The sequence below is a fragment of the Teleopsis dalmanni genome, chromosome X (genome assembly GCF_002237135.1).
Source record: "Teleopsis dalmanni isolate 2A chromosome X, ASM223713v2, whole genome shotgun sequence".
Classification (NCBI taxonomy): domain Eukaryota; kingdom Metazoa; phylum Arthropoda; class Insecta; order Diptera; family Diopsidae; genus Teleopsis; species Teleopsis dalmanni.
In genome coordinates this window covers 9,750,080-9,770,520 of record NC_051848.1, presented here as the reverse complement: position 1 = coordinate 9,770,520, position 20,441 = coordinate 9,750,080, and the positions used below count along the sequence as shown (strand labels likewise).

The window sequence follows — 20,441 nt, the reverse complement described above, 5'->3', positions numbered from 1 at the left end:
TGCGTCTGTAGCGTCAATAAGTTACTTCCTCCGTTTGTGGCACCCCCGGAATCAGAATCGAAAGGGTGGATTTTTTGCAAGGATATGTTTTCTCCACGTTAGGAGTCTGTCGAAGTACATGCCCCTATTATATGCTTTCTTAAATTTAGAAATCGACTTAATAATGAATTTTGTGGTGAATATACTACTGATATGTGACCCCAAATAAAACAGATTATAATTTTCCATACATTGTTTTTTTTATTAATGAAAAGATAACTATTATCTAAGAAATTCAAAATTGACAGTGTCCAATTTGATAACGTGTTTTTAGTAAATAGATTAACAAAATTACAATTGTAATAAAATGTGTAAAAGTGTGTAAGTATTATTTTTGTATTGGTTAACTTTTCTAAGCTATAAATACAATTAAAGACTAAATTGAGCTAAACCTCTTTTGTTCAGAAAGTTTCGTTCTTATACATACGATAAATATTAATCAGATATCTGATACTTCTCTGTAATACTAGCCATCATTTAGAAAAAATTAAAGCCTTCAAAATGTCAAAAGCAATATATAGTTCTATAAATATCTATACGCATCCCATTGATGTACTTCTTTGGGTGCATAAATTTGAATATCTTAAAATACTTAAATTATTTTGCAAAGAAGCCAATATTGTAATAAATAGAAGAAAGTGAATGGCTTCTCTGAAGTGGTTTTCATGTCGTGCTATCATCTCCGAAAGTTGATTTGATTGGCATATAGTATTGTAGGTAGTTGTTGATACGCTGTTGGCGATAGTGCAGAACTCGAGGAGTAGAATTAATAAATTGCTTAGCAATTGATTTTATGAGAGTGTCCGAATACTTTTATCGCTTTGCTTTGCTATTGTTTCTTTCGATTCGGATAGTATGACATCGGCTGAGGATGATCGAGATATTGAAATATCATTTTCGGCATCACTGCCAGCATAGTCAGTGTCGTTTTCTGCTCCTGGAATACTGGTTGGTGTATATAAATTCTCGTTATACGTTACTTGACCCATAAATGTGCGTATTTCATCGAAATATGATTCTTCCCTGTCTGCTTCATTTGATGAAGGGGAATCACCGATGTTTAAACCAAGGCCGGTTGTATCGACTTCGTGTTTCTTGAGATGGCGATCTAGGTTTGTTTGTTGGCCGAAGCACCTATCACATAAATGACAACGGAATGGACGTTCCTTGTTATGTATATTGCGTACATGGCGCTGTAGATTTGATGAAATAGAGAAAGCACGATCGCAATATTTGCACGTGTAAGGTTGCTCTCCGGTATGTGTACGAAGATGCCGAGTGAGATTGGCTGAGCGTGGAAACATTTTACCGCAGAATTTACACGTATAGCGATCTTTAATTTTGCCTGTGGTAGCTTGTAGAACTCTACTTGAAAGACTTGTTGCTCGTAAAGCTTCTCGAAATGTGTGTTCAGGTGGAAAATGTTCATTGCCGTTCGTATGCACGGCCAAGTTTGACGTGCGCTCAAAGCAAGACCGTCCACTCATTGAGCCTAAAAAATTAAATGGTCTTTGAAATGCCGCTAATGCATTCGTTCGATATATTTCGTCCAGAAACATTGGATGAATAGGTTGTGGGCAGGCCATTGCTGGTAAACTCTCTCCATTACCACTTTGTAAATCGTTGCTTGGCGGTGATGGTGATGGTGTTGGACAAGGTGATACTGATGGCACCGAATTTTTATAAAATGACAAGCATACTGAATTTATTTCAGATGGACTTTTTGCGCTAATATTTGATTGATCAGCGTCTAGGTCTGGGTTGGACTCTTGTTGTACTTTGTGTTCACTATTGTTGTCATTTTCTCTTTCATAACTTCCTTTCTCACTTTCGTTAGCAGTTTTAATCTTTTTCGATAATTTTTCCAACATAATGTCACTATTTTCTTTTCGTTTTTGTTTTTTGTTGACGCTTAGATCTAGTGGCAACTCCGTACTGCTCGACTGCTGTAAATTACTTTCAACCGGTGGTGGAGTGTTTATAATATCTATGGATTTCTAAAAAATTAAAATAAGAAAGATGTAATAAGATGCAATAGTTATTTAAAATTTTCTTTTGCTCACCTTATCATCTTCTGAGTTGCGTTTTTCATATTTCGCGCCATTTGTGATACCTTCAAACATCGACTCTGAAGGTGGAGATTTAAGTGCAAAACTTGATGAATTCGAATCTTCATCTGAAGGCAAAAAAGAATTGCGATTTTTTGGTGTTGGACAGGAGGTACTGTATACGTCTGAGGCATTAATTTCAAGGTAGTTATGATTTTTGTTGCAACTGTTTGTTCTCGTGCCTTGCTGGTAATTGACTTTTGTAGGCAGGGAGTGACGCAAAGTGTCAAAGTTTATGTGTTGATTTAAGTCTAAGTTATTAAGGTTTGTGCAATTTGCAGCAAACTTTGGCTCTTCCGAATTACACTGATTTGCTGTTGGCATCCGTAAATCCAAGTTCGGTTTTGGAAAAATCAGTGGAAAGTTTGAATTGTGCGCTGCTTGACTCTGTGCAAACATTCCTTGTAAGCCATAGGCTCCTGGGAAACCAGGAAAAAATGGTGTCGGTGAGCGGAATAAAAAGAACGGATTTGGTGGAGCAGCCATTGTGGGATTAGACGCATTCGCTCCTGGTACTGAAACTCTTGGCTGCGTTACTTGTGGCGATAACTGCTGCGCAAGTCCTGAAGCAATCCCCACTGGAGTTGTTACTATACTTGTTGAATCACAAAACCGCTTATGTTTGGATAATGAAGTTACAGTGCTGAAACTTTGTCCACACTTATTACATTTGATTTGCATACGACAGTCGGCGTGCATACGCTTGTGCCGACATAAATTAGAAAACTGAGTATATGCCTTAAAACATACTTCGCACTGGAAGGGCTTAACAGATGAGTGTATATGAGTGTGCTGCTTTAAACCGGACGATGTCGCAAACGTTTTCCCGCATTCATGACAAGCGTGGCTTCTAGCACCAATGTGGCGGTTGCGAATATGGCGCTGTAAGTTTGATGGATCACAAAATACCTGCAAATAAAATGTTCGGAAATCTATTATAATTACATATTTGATACTACAATTGAAATTGTTTTCGTTTTCCTTACAATAAACACACATTCAGTTTACACAGATCCAATTCAAACACTTGTACAATAAAAGTATGTATATGGTATACTGTGTATAAAGCCTATCTATATGAAAGTATGGTGGTAGATTTGATCTTACAAAAAGTTTAAAACTTCCAAACAAAGAGTAAAGTCGTTGGCTAAGCTCACCTCTCAATAAAACAGAAATTAATCAATCATTCATACCATTAAAATAACCAAATTAAGAAATTGTAAATAATTAAGCATCGACCAGGCCAACTAGTCTCCTAAACGGATCTGTCTCACATTTTGTTTCTTATAATATATGTATAATATGTACAATATGAATAATATGTATAAAGTTACACACACCGTGATAAATAATAAAGATTACGCAAATATTAGCAGAGCAACACCTCCATCAATTGTTTCCATCAATTGGTACAAATGTCGTTTAACCGTAACAACGTTTCATCAAAGGCGTCCGCATACAAACCATTTGTGAGGGAATAGTTATAGTTTTCAAATGGAATATGTCTCCCTCTATAAATTTGTATCTACACACACATCACTCTCGATCTTCGTACCGCATTATTCGGTATTTGAAGCTTTGGAGTGAGTTTCTTTGTTGTCTTAAATCGCTTTATCGTTTTAAAAACGACTGTATGTATGTGGAAAGTATTGAGCATGGAGCATTGAGCACTGAGCATTGAACAGTACACAAACACACAAACCCACAATCCCACAATCCTCTAATCAAAAAACCTGCATTGCACACGATTTTCTATACTTTGGTACTGTTATGCCTAATCATGCTGTCATACTGGTAATGTTTCAACTTGGTACGAATATCGACATGACGAAGCACAGCCGTGAAGTGAAGCCTCATTGTCTTCTGGTTTATGTATGAAAACAAGAATAGCTCGTGCTACAGCTACTTCACTTCTTCTTGTAACATCAAATGGATTAAATTTGAATCTCAACAATTTTATATGTACGAGTAAATTTAACTGTTGTTTGAAGGTGGCGGAGGAGGCTAAGGCCGATCATACACTACAGTAGCGTACTTTCAATCAATTTTTGGGAGTAAATATTGCTTTCTTCATTAAACACTTTCTATCATGAATTATGAATAATTTATCGTTTTTTTTATAACCATATAAAAGAGAGTTAGTGGAGAAAATGGATTAAGCTAAGGTTGATGATAGTCCAATATAGCATGATATCATCTTTAAGCACTTTCGTTTAAATTTTAATCCTATTCGATGGTGTAAAAGGTAAGGGAACCAGGAAAGGTAGATTAGCTGAAAAAGGAGTTAGATAAGGTAACAAGAGGATAATCTCCTTCTCCTCTATTTACATTACAGCAGAATATCTAAATTCAATTTTCGAAATTTATGCATGTATTTTTATACATGGACGAAAGGGATAAGGGAGCCAGGAAAGGCAGATTAGCTGGAAGAGGAGTTAGAGAGGATAAGGACATTGCTGATTATATTGCAGTAGCATGTTTAAATTAAATTTTTAGAACTAAATGGTGTCGTCAAGGACACGAAAGAGAAGGGTATGGAGTGTTAGAATCGATTAGAGTGTAACAGCCATCTATTAATTTATGTTAGGTAATATATCATCTATTATTTTATATCATGACTATTATAATATATCATTTATTACCGCTCATATTACAGTAACGTATTTAAGTTCACTTTTCGGAATTAGATATAGGAATATTTGTATGGATATGGCGAGTCAGGGGACAGTAAGGTTATTTATGGTGCAGTATCATGAAATTGCTCTGTGAATGTTAGAGGTAATATTCTTATTTACGAAGGCAGATATTGATGACAAAAATTTTTTAATAACAAATTTTTTAAAAAAAATTTAGACTTTAAAAAATTTTTTATTTTAACTAATACTTCGACTGTGTTGTATAGTCATAGTACCCTGAAGAGTACCCTCAAGATGACTATAGAATATAGTCGAAATACAAATAATACGATAATATTTCGAAAATAATATAAAACCAATATTTTGAATATATTGTACAGTTATAGTATTCTGAAGATGACTATAGAATATAGTCGAAATATTGATTTTATATTGGTTAATAAGATTTTTTTTTTAAATACTAAATTTATTATAATTATGTATTATATAATTATTGACCAATTAGCCCATTTTAAAAAGAAAATTGTTATTAAATATTTGTTAATAATGAAATGTGTATATAACTAATGGAGGTCTTAAAAAATTTTCTTGTCAAATGTCCTATAAATTTTGATTATTATATACATTTATGATTTTTTAGGGCGTTTACGATTCTATTATCAATGAAAACAAAGTTAAATAATTAATGATTATTTAAGTCTCATTTACATATCTCAGCGTATTAACCCTCTTTGATCGGGAGCACTGAGTCTCTGTTTTGTATTGATCTTCTATTCAAATTGGAACTCTTAGTTGTCAGCTCTATTCATAGCAAGCCAGATTAAATCTTTTCAACCTTCGTTTTCGTGTATGACAGCATTTTTGTTTTACTGAACCCAAAAAAAAAAGAAATAATATATCCCAAGCGAAAACTAATACAGTAATGCAGTAAGACGTCCAAAACATCAATATAAGAATAAACCCAACAACAAAAGAACAAAATCCCTTTAGTAGAACTGAGGCAGCGCAACACTAATATGTCATATGTAAATGTATATAGGTATGTATGAAGGTATGAATGTATGTATGTAAATCTAATCAAGCATTAAGTAATGGTAATAACCGAGTTAAAAAAGCATGGCGATGTTCGCCGTTAAAAGTGATGGTAAGATCGGTCATCACTGTGAAGACCACGTAAATGCGCATGATTGGACTGTTTTTCGTTTTCTTGATCGAAAACGGAACTACCGTTAGAGGTTTGATCAATGTTTGTAGCTGTATTTTCGGTAGACGAGTAGGCGAAGATTTGAATGCGTATTGGAAGAAGATCATTTAAAAATTATTTTCAATCAAAGTAAAGTAAAATAAAGTGAAGCAAAGCGAAGCAAAGTAATGCAAGGTAAAGTAAAGTGGCAGCGGCCACAGCGTATGTATTTCAATAATTAACCTAACGTCATTATGGTTTAAAGTGGCAGAAGAAGGCAGTAGCAGCAGCAGATGATACCACTAAGTCCAATAAAGACATTCAGACGCAGGCGTAGCAGTCGACGGATTGTAAAAGCTCCAAATTTCATGATCGCCAAGCAATAAGTGTTTCTCTGGGTATACGCCCTGTTTGTGTTCAATTATTACTTTGTACTCGACCTATGTATGCATTAAAATTTAAGCAATTTAAAAGTAAGTGCCCGCGGCTGTTGATCTGGTAGAAATCAAAAGTTTTTTCCATAACTCAATGACTTTGACGTTTATCTTTATGGGACCAGCTAGACACTTGATCACAAGTTGATCAATCTTCACACTTTAATATTAAGTGGCGTGACATTCCATTAAATTTTTTTTACTTTTGTTTTTTTTTTTACTTTTTCTTTTTTTGTTGTTTTTTTTATTATACAAAGACTGTCAAAAGAAGAATAAATTGTACATAAAAAGATTAAAATAACTGTCGATTCAAAACTGTTTTAAACTAAAATTTTTATAATACAATAGATTTGAGCAGTAAGAATCTAGGCGTCGTCCTCTTGACCAAAACTAGTACTTGACTATCATTTGCAAAAAAAAACCAAATATTTTTATGTACATCCGCATAGTAGAGCTGAAAAGACAGCTGTAGAAGATACTTAAAAAACTTGGCAAGATATTTACTGTGTCTAAAATAAATTAAATAAAGTGTAGTCTGCAAATAGTTATGGTATACCTGTCATACCTGTAAGATACTTATTTTGAGTATCTAACAATTAACATTTGTAATGTAAATTATAAAATATATATTGATTTAGATATACGGTTATGTCCCTAAAACTCTACAACTATTATTGAAATCTGTTGATATTTGGAATAGCATAAAATATATATAATGCATTACATATACAATTATTCTCCGTAATTATTACAAATATTAAATCTGGTAAATAAATAAAACATTACAAGTCCTAAATTAGACACACAATATTTAGGACTCTTTAAACAACGATTTAGGCTCCTAAAATATAACAACGTTTAAATAGAAACGGAAGTAATAGAAAATTTCCGACCACAAAATGGCTCATAACTCCTTGAATAATAATTTAGCCACACATATATGACACACAGATATGACAAGTGTGAAATCATGATCGACATTAGATATATAATAATATATTTAAACACGACTTTTAAGGCTTAATAAGGATCTGATTAAGTCCGAAGAGTTACATAAGTATTAAGTAATGAATTAAAACTATGAAGTTTTAAAATACTTTAGATACCGATATACACTTCTGATGTCGATTAAATTAGGTATAACAGGTAAGTAGTGACACTTGCTTGGTTTGCCACTAACCAATAACATATTAAATCTTTGATGAAAGTTGGATCTTGCATATTTAGTTGTAATTAGCAAAATATTAAATATTGTATAAGAAGTCCATGTTGCCACTTTCATGTTTAGTCTACTACTAGCTAGCAGCTGATGGAATTATATATAAGTGGTAATTATTGACACTTGCTTGGTTAGTGTTGGTTCTAATTTACTTCTAACTAATAACTAGTAACGTATTCACTACGCTAAAAAAAATATCGGTAACTTTTGTCTGATTAGTATGCTATTAGCTGAATCCTATATGAAAAGTCAGTGTTGAATTAAAAAAGATTTTTTGTGCAGGCTACACTGAATTTTGGATAAGAATTCAATAGCTGAGTAATATGGAACAATACGGAGTGCTCGAAAAATAACTATGGTAGCGAGCGACTCATTCTTTTGAAATAAATTTTTCGATGTTGCATAAATATTACTCGCCTCTATTAATAATAACACTCAACTTTAGATATTCAACTAAAAGTTTTCACTTCTCAAATTTATTCTGGATCCTACTAGAACATGGAGCTATAACCTATCACACATTTATTTAACTTACTTAGAACTTACTTTCATAATCTATCACTATTGTAATACGTATTCTGATTTTTGGGGTTTGTGATATATATGTATTATTCACTTACCTTTGTACAGTTTTCGCAGGGATATTTTCGAACGTCGTTATGATCAAGGGCTCGGTGTTTAAGTAGCAGAGGTCTATGGCAATAAAGTTTTGCGCACAGCTCACAGGAAAATTCGTTCTTTCGAAAGTGATGAACAGCGACCAAATGATCGTCTAGGCTGAAAAAGGCAAAAGGCATAAATGTAAAATGTGTAAGTTATGGTAAATGTAAGATATACTATTCTTATTACTTTTTAACAAATAAGCAAATTTACATGTGTATAAACACAATAAAATTGAAATGTGAGTTTAAAAAAAATCAAAAACATGAAGAAATATGCACGTGAAAATTTTCACACGACACACACTGCCCTCACCCTGGGCGTATGGCATATGCACGATATGCCAGACAAGATAATGTCCTGGCGAATACAATTAACCAAATGATGTTCAATATTTAATGTATGATAAGATCTTAAAGCCACTTAGGGAGTTTAATTCAAACACAAACACAAATGCAAACAGCGACACTAACACAAACACAATCAGAAATAAATAAAAACGGATTTATGTCCTTGATATGCACAACGTACTGGCATATGCCAACTCCTCTGAAAGTCAAAATACATATCTACATGTAGGTGTGAATAAGTGAGTGGTATTGGCAGTAGTGGTAGCCGCAATACTCTTTATACCTTTTGACTACGGCGAAATGAGATCCTTATCGCGTTTTTGACCATATAACGCAGTGTCCTCGAAAAATGAGGCGGCACTTTGCGTGGGCGCTTAGTGCACTCAAATACAAACAATTATTGTTATAAATCAGATTAATGCAAATGAAAAGGACTTGTGCCACCTGAACGATAAGATACAACAAAATCCTGCGCACCCTTGTGATTCAGGCTGTAAAAGTGCAAGTAGCGCTACAATACCTGCGTTCATTATCCCATTTCAAAATATTGAAGAGACTTTAGTACGCACCAACGACACTGATACCTTAACTTAGCCAGCAAAAATGACTTAAGGTAGCCAAGTAAGGTACGATTTACTCTACATCAGTTCAGTTCGCTACTTAGTTAAATCATTTTCGAATTTTGACAAAGAACGTAAGGCAAAGGTACGAACTGTACTTCAATTTTCGCATTAAATAGTCACTTGCGTGTAAGCGTTCCCTAATTTCGTGATTTAATTACCAACTTCTTTCTTCGTGAACGGAAAGCACTGGAGGTACTGCCATAAACCATGTAATCCAAAACTATATGAACGTGTAAATGTGAGTATTAATGCATTTTGCTGGTATTCTCTGTAAATTACGATGACGTTTCCACTTACAAAGTTACACTCTTTACTATTTTTTATATGTAAATAAATACTAAATAATTTTAACTTGAATCCTTTTTCACTATACATATGAGAACAAATCGCTTTATTATGTCTGTGTAGTAATATAATAGCTAGTATTAATTAATTCTAAGACCTACAGGTTAAATAGTGATTATATATTCCCTGTAAGTTACAAACTGTGTATCATTAAACTGATTTACAAGTATCGCAGAGAAGCTTTTATGAGACTTTAACGAATTGGATATTACAGATTCAGCTGCCATTGGCTACCCTGTGTATTAACAGTTTTAATCTATACAGTATCGAGTTCATACCAACAAAAAGGAAGCTTTTCTTTGGGTACAATAATTGCATAAAATATATGCTATGAACCTTATATGAAATGGTTTCTACAGATCGGGTTAGGTTTCGAAGCTTCGAGCGTTTTCCACTTAACTACGAAAAGCTATTCGAACATCACATTTTGTATGAGTATTTGTCGTTATATGTATTTGTATGTAATAAAACGAAAATAAAATTCAACGTTCTGCAGAAGAGGTCGTTCAGTTTTGAGGTTCGTACCGCGACCATTATGCCGCAACTCGTATATTTTCGAATCTCCGAAGTGCTGGTCCAAATGTTCGATTTGGTGTTTACTTCTTGAACGTTTTGCATTATGATTGTTAATAGTTAATGGACTTCTGTGTATATACAGTTCCAATTAAAGTAGTGTGGATTGAATTGGATTACAAAGTAACTATAAAAAGTAACTGTTTGTAACATATACGGAATATTTGTAGAATATTATCTAAAAAATTAATTAAATATAATGTGAAATTATACTAAATTTATAACATCAGATCAGATGATTTTGAATTGTGATTGGCAATAACACAAGGAGACTCGCTATCAATCCAGAATAAACAACTTAATTTTGGACTCAGAGATAAGTGAAATATACCAACTTGGCACATTGCTGTATAAATTATTATATATATGTGCTTATAGTCATTCTTGCTAGAAGTAGGTATTCTTTTCAAAACTCGAGATATAAAATGGAGTTTTAAAATAAATAAAAAAGGGAGAAAAACCACGAAAATTATTCTTTCGAATTACTACTAGAATTGAAATATCTAGACGTTGTGCTAAAAGATCCAACTTCAGCAATATAAGGACAGCAATATAAGAACCTTGTGCATTAACGACGCATAAAATGTGGTAAAATTTCGATAAAACTAAATTTAAAGAAAATAAAGCTAAGATTATAACTCTTGGTGATTATGACAAGTTTCACATATAAAATTCGGAGCTGGATTTTGAAGTAGTATGAAACTCATCCATTATTCCAGTTTGAATGTATAATTGACTAAAAAATAATTGGATGGTACATATTGTGAAACATATAATGATAAACTAAGTATGCTAAATATAATACATGATTCACTAATTCACAAAGGTTACCAAGAAAGGGTAATAAATGAGTAAAAAGATTTTTGATTTGTATTCATGAAGACACACAAAAAGATTTCCAGCGCGAAGCTGACTTAAAGAATATATAGACATGCTAAGATGATTTCCATAAAGTAAGCGTTGAGCTATCAATGTTTTAGTAATAATTGTTACCAATGTAATTAATTCATGCGATTAGAATTGGATTTAGTAAACTAATATATTCATATTAAATATTTGTTTTATCATAATTCACTATTGATTTATTTTTATTTGTAAGAACTAGTTCATTTGTAATATTGTGGCGACTTCCGTGTATCAACCTTTCGAAGCTATACATTATGGACTTCGTGCTATCGAAAATAAATTCTTTCTACAAGTACAATATAGAAACTACTGATACAATAAAAACTTTTTATAACTTCCTATCGTAGATATAACTTGATGTAGCCAATTTTATAAATTCCATAGGCTATATAGAATAATTTCTTGTTATTGAAAATCGGATATCGAAAGTTGGAGCATAAAGTTACTCACATACTTATCTGAGAAATATATACCAAATAATCTCCCATGGTTATTATGTGTTTGTATATATTTTGTATATATGTACACTTGATTTTATAACTGGTTGAGAAAATGATACTTACAGTTCTATATCCGCAAATGTTTTATCACAGACCTCACAGCGTATATCGAAACCGTTTTCGTCGTCAGATAAATTATTTTCGGACTGATTGGCAGGGACTTTTTCTTTACTGAAATCCTCATCACCTGTTGTATTTCCGTTATATATGACACCTAGTACAAAAAATGGAATAACCATTTATCATCAATAATAATATTTTCAAAATAAATCACTTAATTCAGTGGAATAAATTTTGTAGTAACTTTAATTGAATGAGAAAACCGTGGTAGCTCATCTTTATTTATACAAATAATTCACTTTAAATCTTGAGTATCCTTAATACCTTAAACAATTTACACTAATTTAGCAACGTTTTATTTTTCAGTAAAAATTATATATATTTAACTTTTAAATATGATTTATATGATTCCTAAATAGAATTCTAGAGGAATGCAACTTTGAACATCCGCTCGGTTCACCTCTCAATAAACAAGTGGTCAGACAATTCTAGCTATGTCAACCAAAAGTCCTTTTTGTATTGTATGCCTCATAGTCCATATAGCACGAAAATTGAACGCAGCAACAACAAAAAGCCACTAAACTTTCAATATGTTAGCATGTAAATATTTTCATAATTTATATCACTCGAGTCGAGTGCTATCGAAGGTTAAAAGTGAATAGATAATTGCCCTAAATGCCAACAACCCTTGGACAAGTGCAAGTGCGAGTTTAAACAAAACAAAAACTCCTTTTTAACGAATATCAGATATTTTGGCTTATTGCTCGCATTGATATTCCTGTCTTCAAACCCTTATTCCTTCATGCCGTCATGCAGTGTCATCCAAGTGCGTTACTGTTTTGTGATGCCTTCTGTTGAACTGACTGACTCCTGCACACTCGGGCTATACAACAGGTGAATGAGCAGCCCACGCACTGCTTGCCACAGAAGGGATTGTGAAGTTTAGCCCGTTGGAACTACATTTCTTAAGGGTCAGGACTTAAGGGTCAGTAGCATGCTTGGGAAATTATGGCACATTATATTCAAGGAAAATAAGCCATTCATGCTACTTCGTGGATATGGTTCCAGTGGACTGATTTCGATCACAAAAGTCATGTAACACTCTTTGAACTATTAAATGCTGCAGGTGCTGCACATGTCCTTTGCGCTCGTTTTTTTTTTTTTTTGGGGGTGTTCGAAGCACCTGAGTAAGAATCATGCAACCTAATTTAAATGAAAAGCGGATTTTACCTTTGAAAAAAGCGTTTCTCTGCCCTCATTAATTGCGGAGAGAAATAAAATAGTTGAACGAACAGGAGTAATGATAACTTTTGTATGTAGTGACATAAAGTGAGTTATTACAGAAGTCAGGAGTTAAAAATGATTCAACTAAAATATGTTGGATGTACTTGAGCGGTTTTATAAGAAAAAAAATAATAGGACTACATAACTTTTAAATAATATTTCTATGAAGTAAGGATATTCCATATAACTATTGGGTTTGGTCTAACAAATGCAAAGGAGTAAAAACATCATCAGCATCAAAAATTGGCTACTGATAATTGTTTGCCCTTCAATGTGTTTGTTACTCTCATTAGGTTATTACATTATAATATCACATTACAGCCTCAATAATGTAGAATTAAAATACTTTTTATTGGACTATAAGCGGTGGGTTTATAGTTTTTAAGAAATAGTAATAAACTGGCACTTTAACTATTGCTTTTAGAATTTTTGAAATAAATGAGATAGTCAATGAGACTTATTCACATTATGTTATACTTATGTTATAATATTCTTCAGGGCTAGAGTTCAGATCTCTCTTGATTCAATGAAACTACACATTGATCTTAAATATATTGTTATAATTATTTAAAGCTACAGCAGTAAATCTAATATATTTATACCATCCATGCAGTAACGCTTCTAGTCTTATCCAAATATAGACTTAAGTAAATCTTTCAATATTTAAATAATTAGATCTTTCTTACTTTAATGAAATTAGATTGAAATACTGCAATAATTATGATTAATATTTGGATGGGCAGCAGCACATCTAATGTATTCACACCATTCTTACACAATTGTTCTTCCGCTGGCTTAGACATAGATTAGGAATATGAATAAACGTTAATGTAATCATTATGTTTTTATGTTTAGTTTTTTGGTAGAAGTTTTAAAAAATATTTTAGATCGATAAAACCAGATAATCACAGGACACAAACAAAGTCTTCAGCTATAATAAAAATTATCATTAATTTAACTTTTCCTGATATTCTTATCAATAGCAAATGCGTAGGTGTGACCAGATTAAAGTATTCCGATTTATGGAGACTATGGAAGCCTATGGATTAATAAGTCTGATGGAGTTTCTAAATTAAAGTATTTGAATTTTAATATCCTTTTTAAACTGTGTGGTTTAGTTTTAGAAATGTTTTTTTTTAATTTCAATTATAAATGTGTGAATACAATACCTCGGTTAGGCGCAACTTGGACAGGAGGGGAAGCTCTATATAAAACTAATTATTTGTTGAAATAATCTTTATTCTAATTAATTAATAAAAATTACTAATTAAAGTAATTTAACGGTAAGTAAAAATTTATTGGTTTTAATCGGGATATAATCAACAGTTCATGTAGCTGCATTACATTTGAGTAGTTCTCAAATAATATATGCACAAGGCCAGGTACTAGATAAGTTGGAAAAAATTGGAATTTCAGTTTAAAAAATTAAAAAATCGGTTATTATTATTACTATCAGCTAAATATTATGTGAGTTCAAGTCGTGATTAGTCTTGTCTGTATGTTAAAATATGTTTTAAACGGGGTTTGTGGCATATCGCTGTGAAATATTTTCCTTAGATATATATGGGCAGGCATTATCTCGTGGTATCAGCCTTTATTATAAAAATATATTATAATAAAATAATATCGTAGCCACACATATAAAGTGGGAAGGCATTGTCCTGAGGGCAACTATTGTTTGCGTTGATGAATATCAGATCACCATCAGATAGAAGTCAGATATTCAAAGGGAATTAATTCCATTGTTTGCATATGTGAAATCCATAATATTGTCAATTCAGGTGAAATCATTTAGTCTGAGAATTGACTATGTTGCAGTGTATTAAGTACATAAACAAATAAGTAAGGGGAAAGGAGAAAATTGCTTATTTATGTAATCAGTTTGTAAGAAGGGGTTCGGCGGGTATATGATTTAGTCGATTCTAAAAATATCACAGCAGAAGTGATTATCGCATTCAATCCGACAACGAAGGTGATTAATTATGTTTTGCACTCAGCAGCTTTCGATTAGTTCTTTTTGATAGTGAAAGGATATTTTAACAGTTTTTATTGATGTGTTTTCATAAATGAATCACATGTGCAGAATGGTTCGTATAGGCACTATGGGGTGAAATTGTATTGAGTGGGTAAGCTAAGTTTATGGAGGCATATTTGCAATGATGATAGCAATTGACTTAACCCTTTGGTTAGGTAGAATTGCATGGCTGGCGCTTTGTTTCCTGCTCATGCACATACGTGTCAGCTATTCTTCCGAATCAATTAGAAGTTCATAGCTATTTGATTCAATCTATGATTGATTGCTTGTCTTACATCGAGATATCACGGCTTGTGTCTGTTTTTGTTCTACGGATTCGTTGGGTTTGTTTATATAAGATTTATTTCTGCCACGTTCGCTTTCGGGTTCTAAATTCAAGGTTTGCACTATGTTTTCTATTCGATTATACGTTTAATTGTTAAATAAATTGATTATTGGATGTGTTGTAACATTTGTAGGACACAAACACTATTTCATATGTTGCAGAAAAAGACGAATAATTTAAAGAATGATTCATTGAATTGATTGAACTTCAAAACTTCGAATAAAAGTTGCACAAGTCAAAAATTGCGAAAATTCGCATCAATTTTAAATGAAAGGACGAATATGACTGCAAGTCATATCCATAGACTTTGCCCTATTGTTTGTTATGCGAGGGAAGCTATGGATAATAGCGTTTTAGTAAGTTGTGGAGAACAAGTGGAGTTTAGCTGTCATTATAGAAAGATACTATAGTTAAATTTAAGACCGGTCGCTAAAATAGCTTACATCGATATAGCTTCCAGTGAGTTAAATGCGAAACGGAAAACACAGTACTCTTTGATTTGTTCACGTACGGAGCGAATTAGAAAAAAATATGTGCATGCGTGGTGTGCACCACACCATGACGCACTGTGTATTCTTAGTCAAGGCGTTTTTACGTTGCACCTCGGTTTGATACGTGGCACAAAATTGGTAAGTCACAAAGTTATGGCCACAGATGCGGAGTGTACAGGTGTCGTACATGAGAAACTTTCATTCAAAAACGGTTACAAAATGTTCACTTCGTCCTTTGCGTTCGTGGTGGATGTACTAGTGACGATGAACCGCACAGTTCCTATTCAAATTTTTTACACATTATCCATTCAAATTTTGGTCAGCTGCTTTCCATATGCTTACTGTGTTGATTTCTATGCGATAATATAGGTAACCCGTAAGTTTGACAAGGAATGTCTCATATTTATTTAGTTTATAATTCACCAACGCCGCAACCACCATTATTAAATGCGACATGTCTACTTTGGGAAATGCAAGTGAGCGCATAGGGTTAGAGGGGTTGATAAATAGCTGTGACATATTCAAATACGGGTGACTAAATGATTACACAAACAATAAGATTATAAGTTATGCAATTACTTTGCAATGATACAGCGGAATAGTATATCTGAAGTGTTTACACGACTGATGTGATATATAACAAGCTCCGAGCAGCTATGAACGCTGACAGCAAATGAAAATCATTGCATAAAGATTGTTTCGGCATTTGCTCAGATTACATCCAAAAGCATCTAAGTTCTACTCTGTCGAGCGATGTGACGTGACGAGATGCGATCAGTACAGATGAGCCTGCGTAGAGTGTGTGTGTGCGGGACGAAACGTTCGCATGAAGCGAGACTGTCGACGCATGTTGGATTATGATTAAATTAGGATTAAATTAGGCAATGTTGTTCATTTATATATGTTGGGATAGGATTTGGTTGGAAACAGTAGCGGAACGGCTCTTTGACTGTACGAAGGATGCCTTGATGACATGTTAATGACTTTTATAATGAAATTAGAATTATATTTTCGAATGTTGATAATAGAAAGTGACATTATTGTGTATATGTAAGATGTAATCAACTCTCACAGTTTCTGTCAATTGATAGGAGTTGCGCTCTTTGTATGAGGCTTAATATATTGCGAGGTTGTGACAGACCCTCATAATTCGTTATTAAAAAAATATTTTTACATGTACTCTTTATCTGTGATCGTTAATGTTATTTTTTTAGCTTGCGTTCGTCATTGTTGTGTTTGTCATTGATTTAGTTGTTATCGCTGGATTTAATTATAGAATGTTAAACAAGGGGACGGGAAACATCATGTGCTCTATGCGATGAGATTTGTAGCATCTCATGCTTGTGACTTTTAACGACAATCAAATATTCATATGTCATATTGGTACGTGCCTTTGCTGAGTTATTGAAGGTTTTAACGCCAAAGCGATAACAAAGTATATATGTGCAATTCAATTATTAAATTGTATATTGTCATACGGTCCTGTGGCTGAAAATGAAAATAGTATCGTGTGTAATAATAATTCATTATCTAACCGTTTTCAATTTGCAAATAAACCGAAACAGTAGGTTATGGTGGTTGCAGTAGCGGTTGTGTTGATATTTTGACGCTATACGTTGTCGATGACTAAGTGACGCTTCCCACTCCTATCCAAGCTCAACCATTTTTAGGGAAGTTGAATCAAGAAACCCAAAGAATTGTGAAATAAACCAATATTGTAGTTAATAGAAATATTTTGGCATTCCCTTCAACTGTGTAAGCTTTTATTTCAATATTTATAATAGTCAGAGAGACAAGAAGTTCTGTTAGATAGCTAACAGAACTTCTTTCTTTCTACATAGCTTACTTAATTACTATTTTATTTACTTAACATGTCTAAAATAGGCTGTGCCATATTTCAGCCAGACGTAAAACTTCTCTTCAGCTTTTTTCTGAAGTGCACCGTTGAGTTTTGTATTTCAAGTACAGCAAAAATGAAAAAATATTTGAGCGTATGTAAATCTGAATCCAGACTGATCACTTTTTTCTTAACTAGCTATTTTTTTTTTTGACTAGCTTTTGTTGTTAATTTTTTGGTTATCAAGGATGGGATTAAGGGATACATCTGCGAACCTTCTGGAATGCGCACACGAAATATTCATCCATCTTATGTGCCCAGTTTCAAAGATTTCCGGGAAAAGAAACTAGTACTTCCATACGGTTTTGATTTAACTGAATTAGGTCTATTAAATATTGTTAGGTTTAACAATATCCCCACTGTTTTTAAACTATTTCTAAGGATAAGGCATTAGATCTTGAAGATTACATTAAACCACTGTCCATTCTAAATATAATCAAACGAATGCGATAGTTGTCGAGAAGTATTTTTCCCTTGTTTTGAAGGAATACAAAATCACAGTCGAAATAAGTGACTAATAGAATATGTAATGTTGATCAATGTGGAGATCTACTTTACAGGCATCAACGTTATCTTGGTTAAAGTGCCGCTGAAGACCAAATAGTACAGTGTATATACCCTTTAGCCCTATATCACAGTTTTACAATGGATCAAAGCATTGAAGAATGATTTGGCTCTAAATTTTATATTGTGAAAAGGCAATATGAAATTCATCAGAAACTAATGGCACATTAGTGATATTGAATAGGGTTATAACTAATGTAGGTAAGGATTATCCATGAGTAAAGATGATCTCATGAAATCTGGTATCCTTATTCACATGTATATCTTACTATATACAGTTTCCTTTTACCCTAAGAGATGAGAGTAAAAAAGAATTAGAACAATGCAAAAACTTCTAAATTTGTTCGACTTCAAGTAATGCTTTAATGTGCTTATGGTTTACATAAAGCATAAAATGTTTTTTTAAGTTTCTTAAAACATATATGTTTTAATAGTTAATTAAAATATCAATATCTTTATTCACAACCTCTCATCCGCCTTTTTGAAAAATTAAATACCCACTTCGTCATAAGCTTCCTCATGTTCACACTTCTGATCTGTATCAACCCTACATACCCCATAATCATAAACTGAGAGTTTGGTACTGAAATAGAAAAATGTCTTGTTCTAGGTGCTGCCCAAATTTTATTTTTTCGCTTTGAAAACATCAAAATAAAAAAAAATATGGCTAATACGGGTAGCTGTTATTCTAGTAAGAGAGAGACAACTCATTTTATTAATTTAGTTTAACGGATATGAAATAGATATTTTAATAGAATACTCGACACTTGAAACAAACCTTTAAGGAAAATTTTCTTAAATGCACTAAGGTAATAAACCATATGGGTCTATGAGTTTAATATGCAGACAAGTCAATAGTCATAAGAAAGAAGATACAAATACTAGCAGAACCTGAAAAAATCATGCCTTAGTCGAATCATAATCATAACTTGATTTAGCCGATTGTCCATAAGTTAAGATTTAGGAAAAGAACATCCATGTACTTATAAAGGAAACACACAATTCTAGAATTGAGCAAATAATGGTTCAGTAAAAGTTGCATTGACTACTACATATTAGATTTAATAGTCCATAAATCAAGATTTACAGAAAAATAATCTTTGTGCATGTAAGAGGAGAGAGTAAGTCTAACGAGTAAAGTCTGATTCTTTGAATATTTCTTTGACTCTTACACATAAGATGCGATTGTTTATTAATCAATATTCTGAGAAAGGGTTTTGTTGTTCTTAAGAGAGGATTATGCTAACCTAAAAGTGAGCAAAGAATGGTTCACTAAACGTTCTTTTCACTCGAAAACTTTGTTTTTAATTGTTCCTAAGACAAAATTTATAGCAAGACTTTCGGTGCATTTATGAAGGGTGCGTGTAAATCTGAAATAGAAATCTAGTAGTGCCTCTAGCTAACCTTCAATTTCAATTTACACTTCGACACGATAATTATATATAATTGAATTTGTTTAACTGCATAAGAAAATTGGTTGCTATTATGTGCTTTTACTCAAGGTGCAACAAGTCTTCCTAATGATTCCCTAATTCAGTGTATATAGCAAAAAAAAAGAAATATAATTGATAATTCACTATACAACAATAACTTCCGATTCTTTTTTATATTGAAATCGTTTATGTATGCAAAATAAGAAAATCGTAAAGCAAAGGATACACAAAACCATTTAAGCTTACCTTTTTCCCGTTCATTGGCGTTTTCCCCGGTCAGCGGTAAGGAAAAATTTCCGTTTAGAAATCCCTCTGAAACATGTAAGGGCGCTTTACAGCTGGGGTCAAACTTTAACTCTTCCCCAGCGTTTAGAATCTGCGTTGTTTCGTAAAAAAGCTGAAAATATTATTTTTTTAATTTATTTATTTTCCTCCCCACAAAAAAAAAATTACTTACGTAGCCGGACAGTATTAAACTTTTCACATTCGCCTCCTCATTTTTGCTCACCAGCCGAATTTTTCGGGTCCAATTTGAAACCTCCGCAGACGGTTCCAGCCATCCTTGAGAATTTGTATTAGCAATAACCTTTAAGAGAGATAATCGATTTATTACAGTATCCATTGAGACTGTCAAACAATTCTAAGTTTTTTAAAACAACATTTATTCCATTTTAAATATTATCATTTCAAAATGAATATTTAATTAATCCTGAATTTATTGACTTGTAAAGCAATTTAACAATTTTATAGCTTGGGTAGCGCTCTAGTGGCGAGTA

General features: G+C 32.8%; 1 protein-coding gene across 1 annotated transcript in view; it reads right to left on the bottom strand.

The window, feature by feature from the left end:
• Nucleotides 1-437: 437 nt before the first annotated feature.
• Nucleotides 438-20,441, bottom strand: part of LOC119687794 (transcription factor hamlet) — a 33,551-nt gene continuing 13,547 nt past the window's right edge. The window contains exons 3-8 of the mRNA XM_038102280.1: nucleotides 20,123-20,251; nucleotides 19,912-20,062; nucleotides 11,640-11,790; nucleotides 8,240-8,396; nucleotides 2,103-3,056; nucleotides 438-2,036 (exon numbers count right to left, since the gene is read on the bottom strand). Of these exons, the coding sequence (XP_037958208.1) occupies nucleotides 831-2,036; nucleotides 2,103-3,056; nucleotides 8,240-8,396; nucleotides 11,640-11,790; nucleotides 19,912-20,062; nucleotides 20,123-20,251 (2,748 nt within the window). The 3' untranslated portion in view covers nucleotides 438-830. The remainder of the gene's footprint in view (nucleotides 2,037-2,102; nucleotides 3,057-8,239; nucleotides 8,397-11,639; nucleotides 11,791-19,911; nucleotides 20,063-20,122; nucleotides 20,252-20,441) is intronic.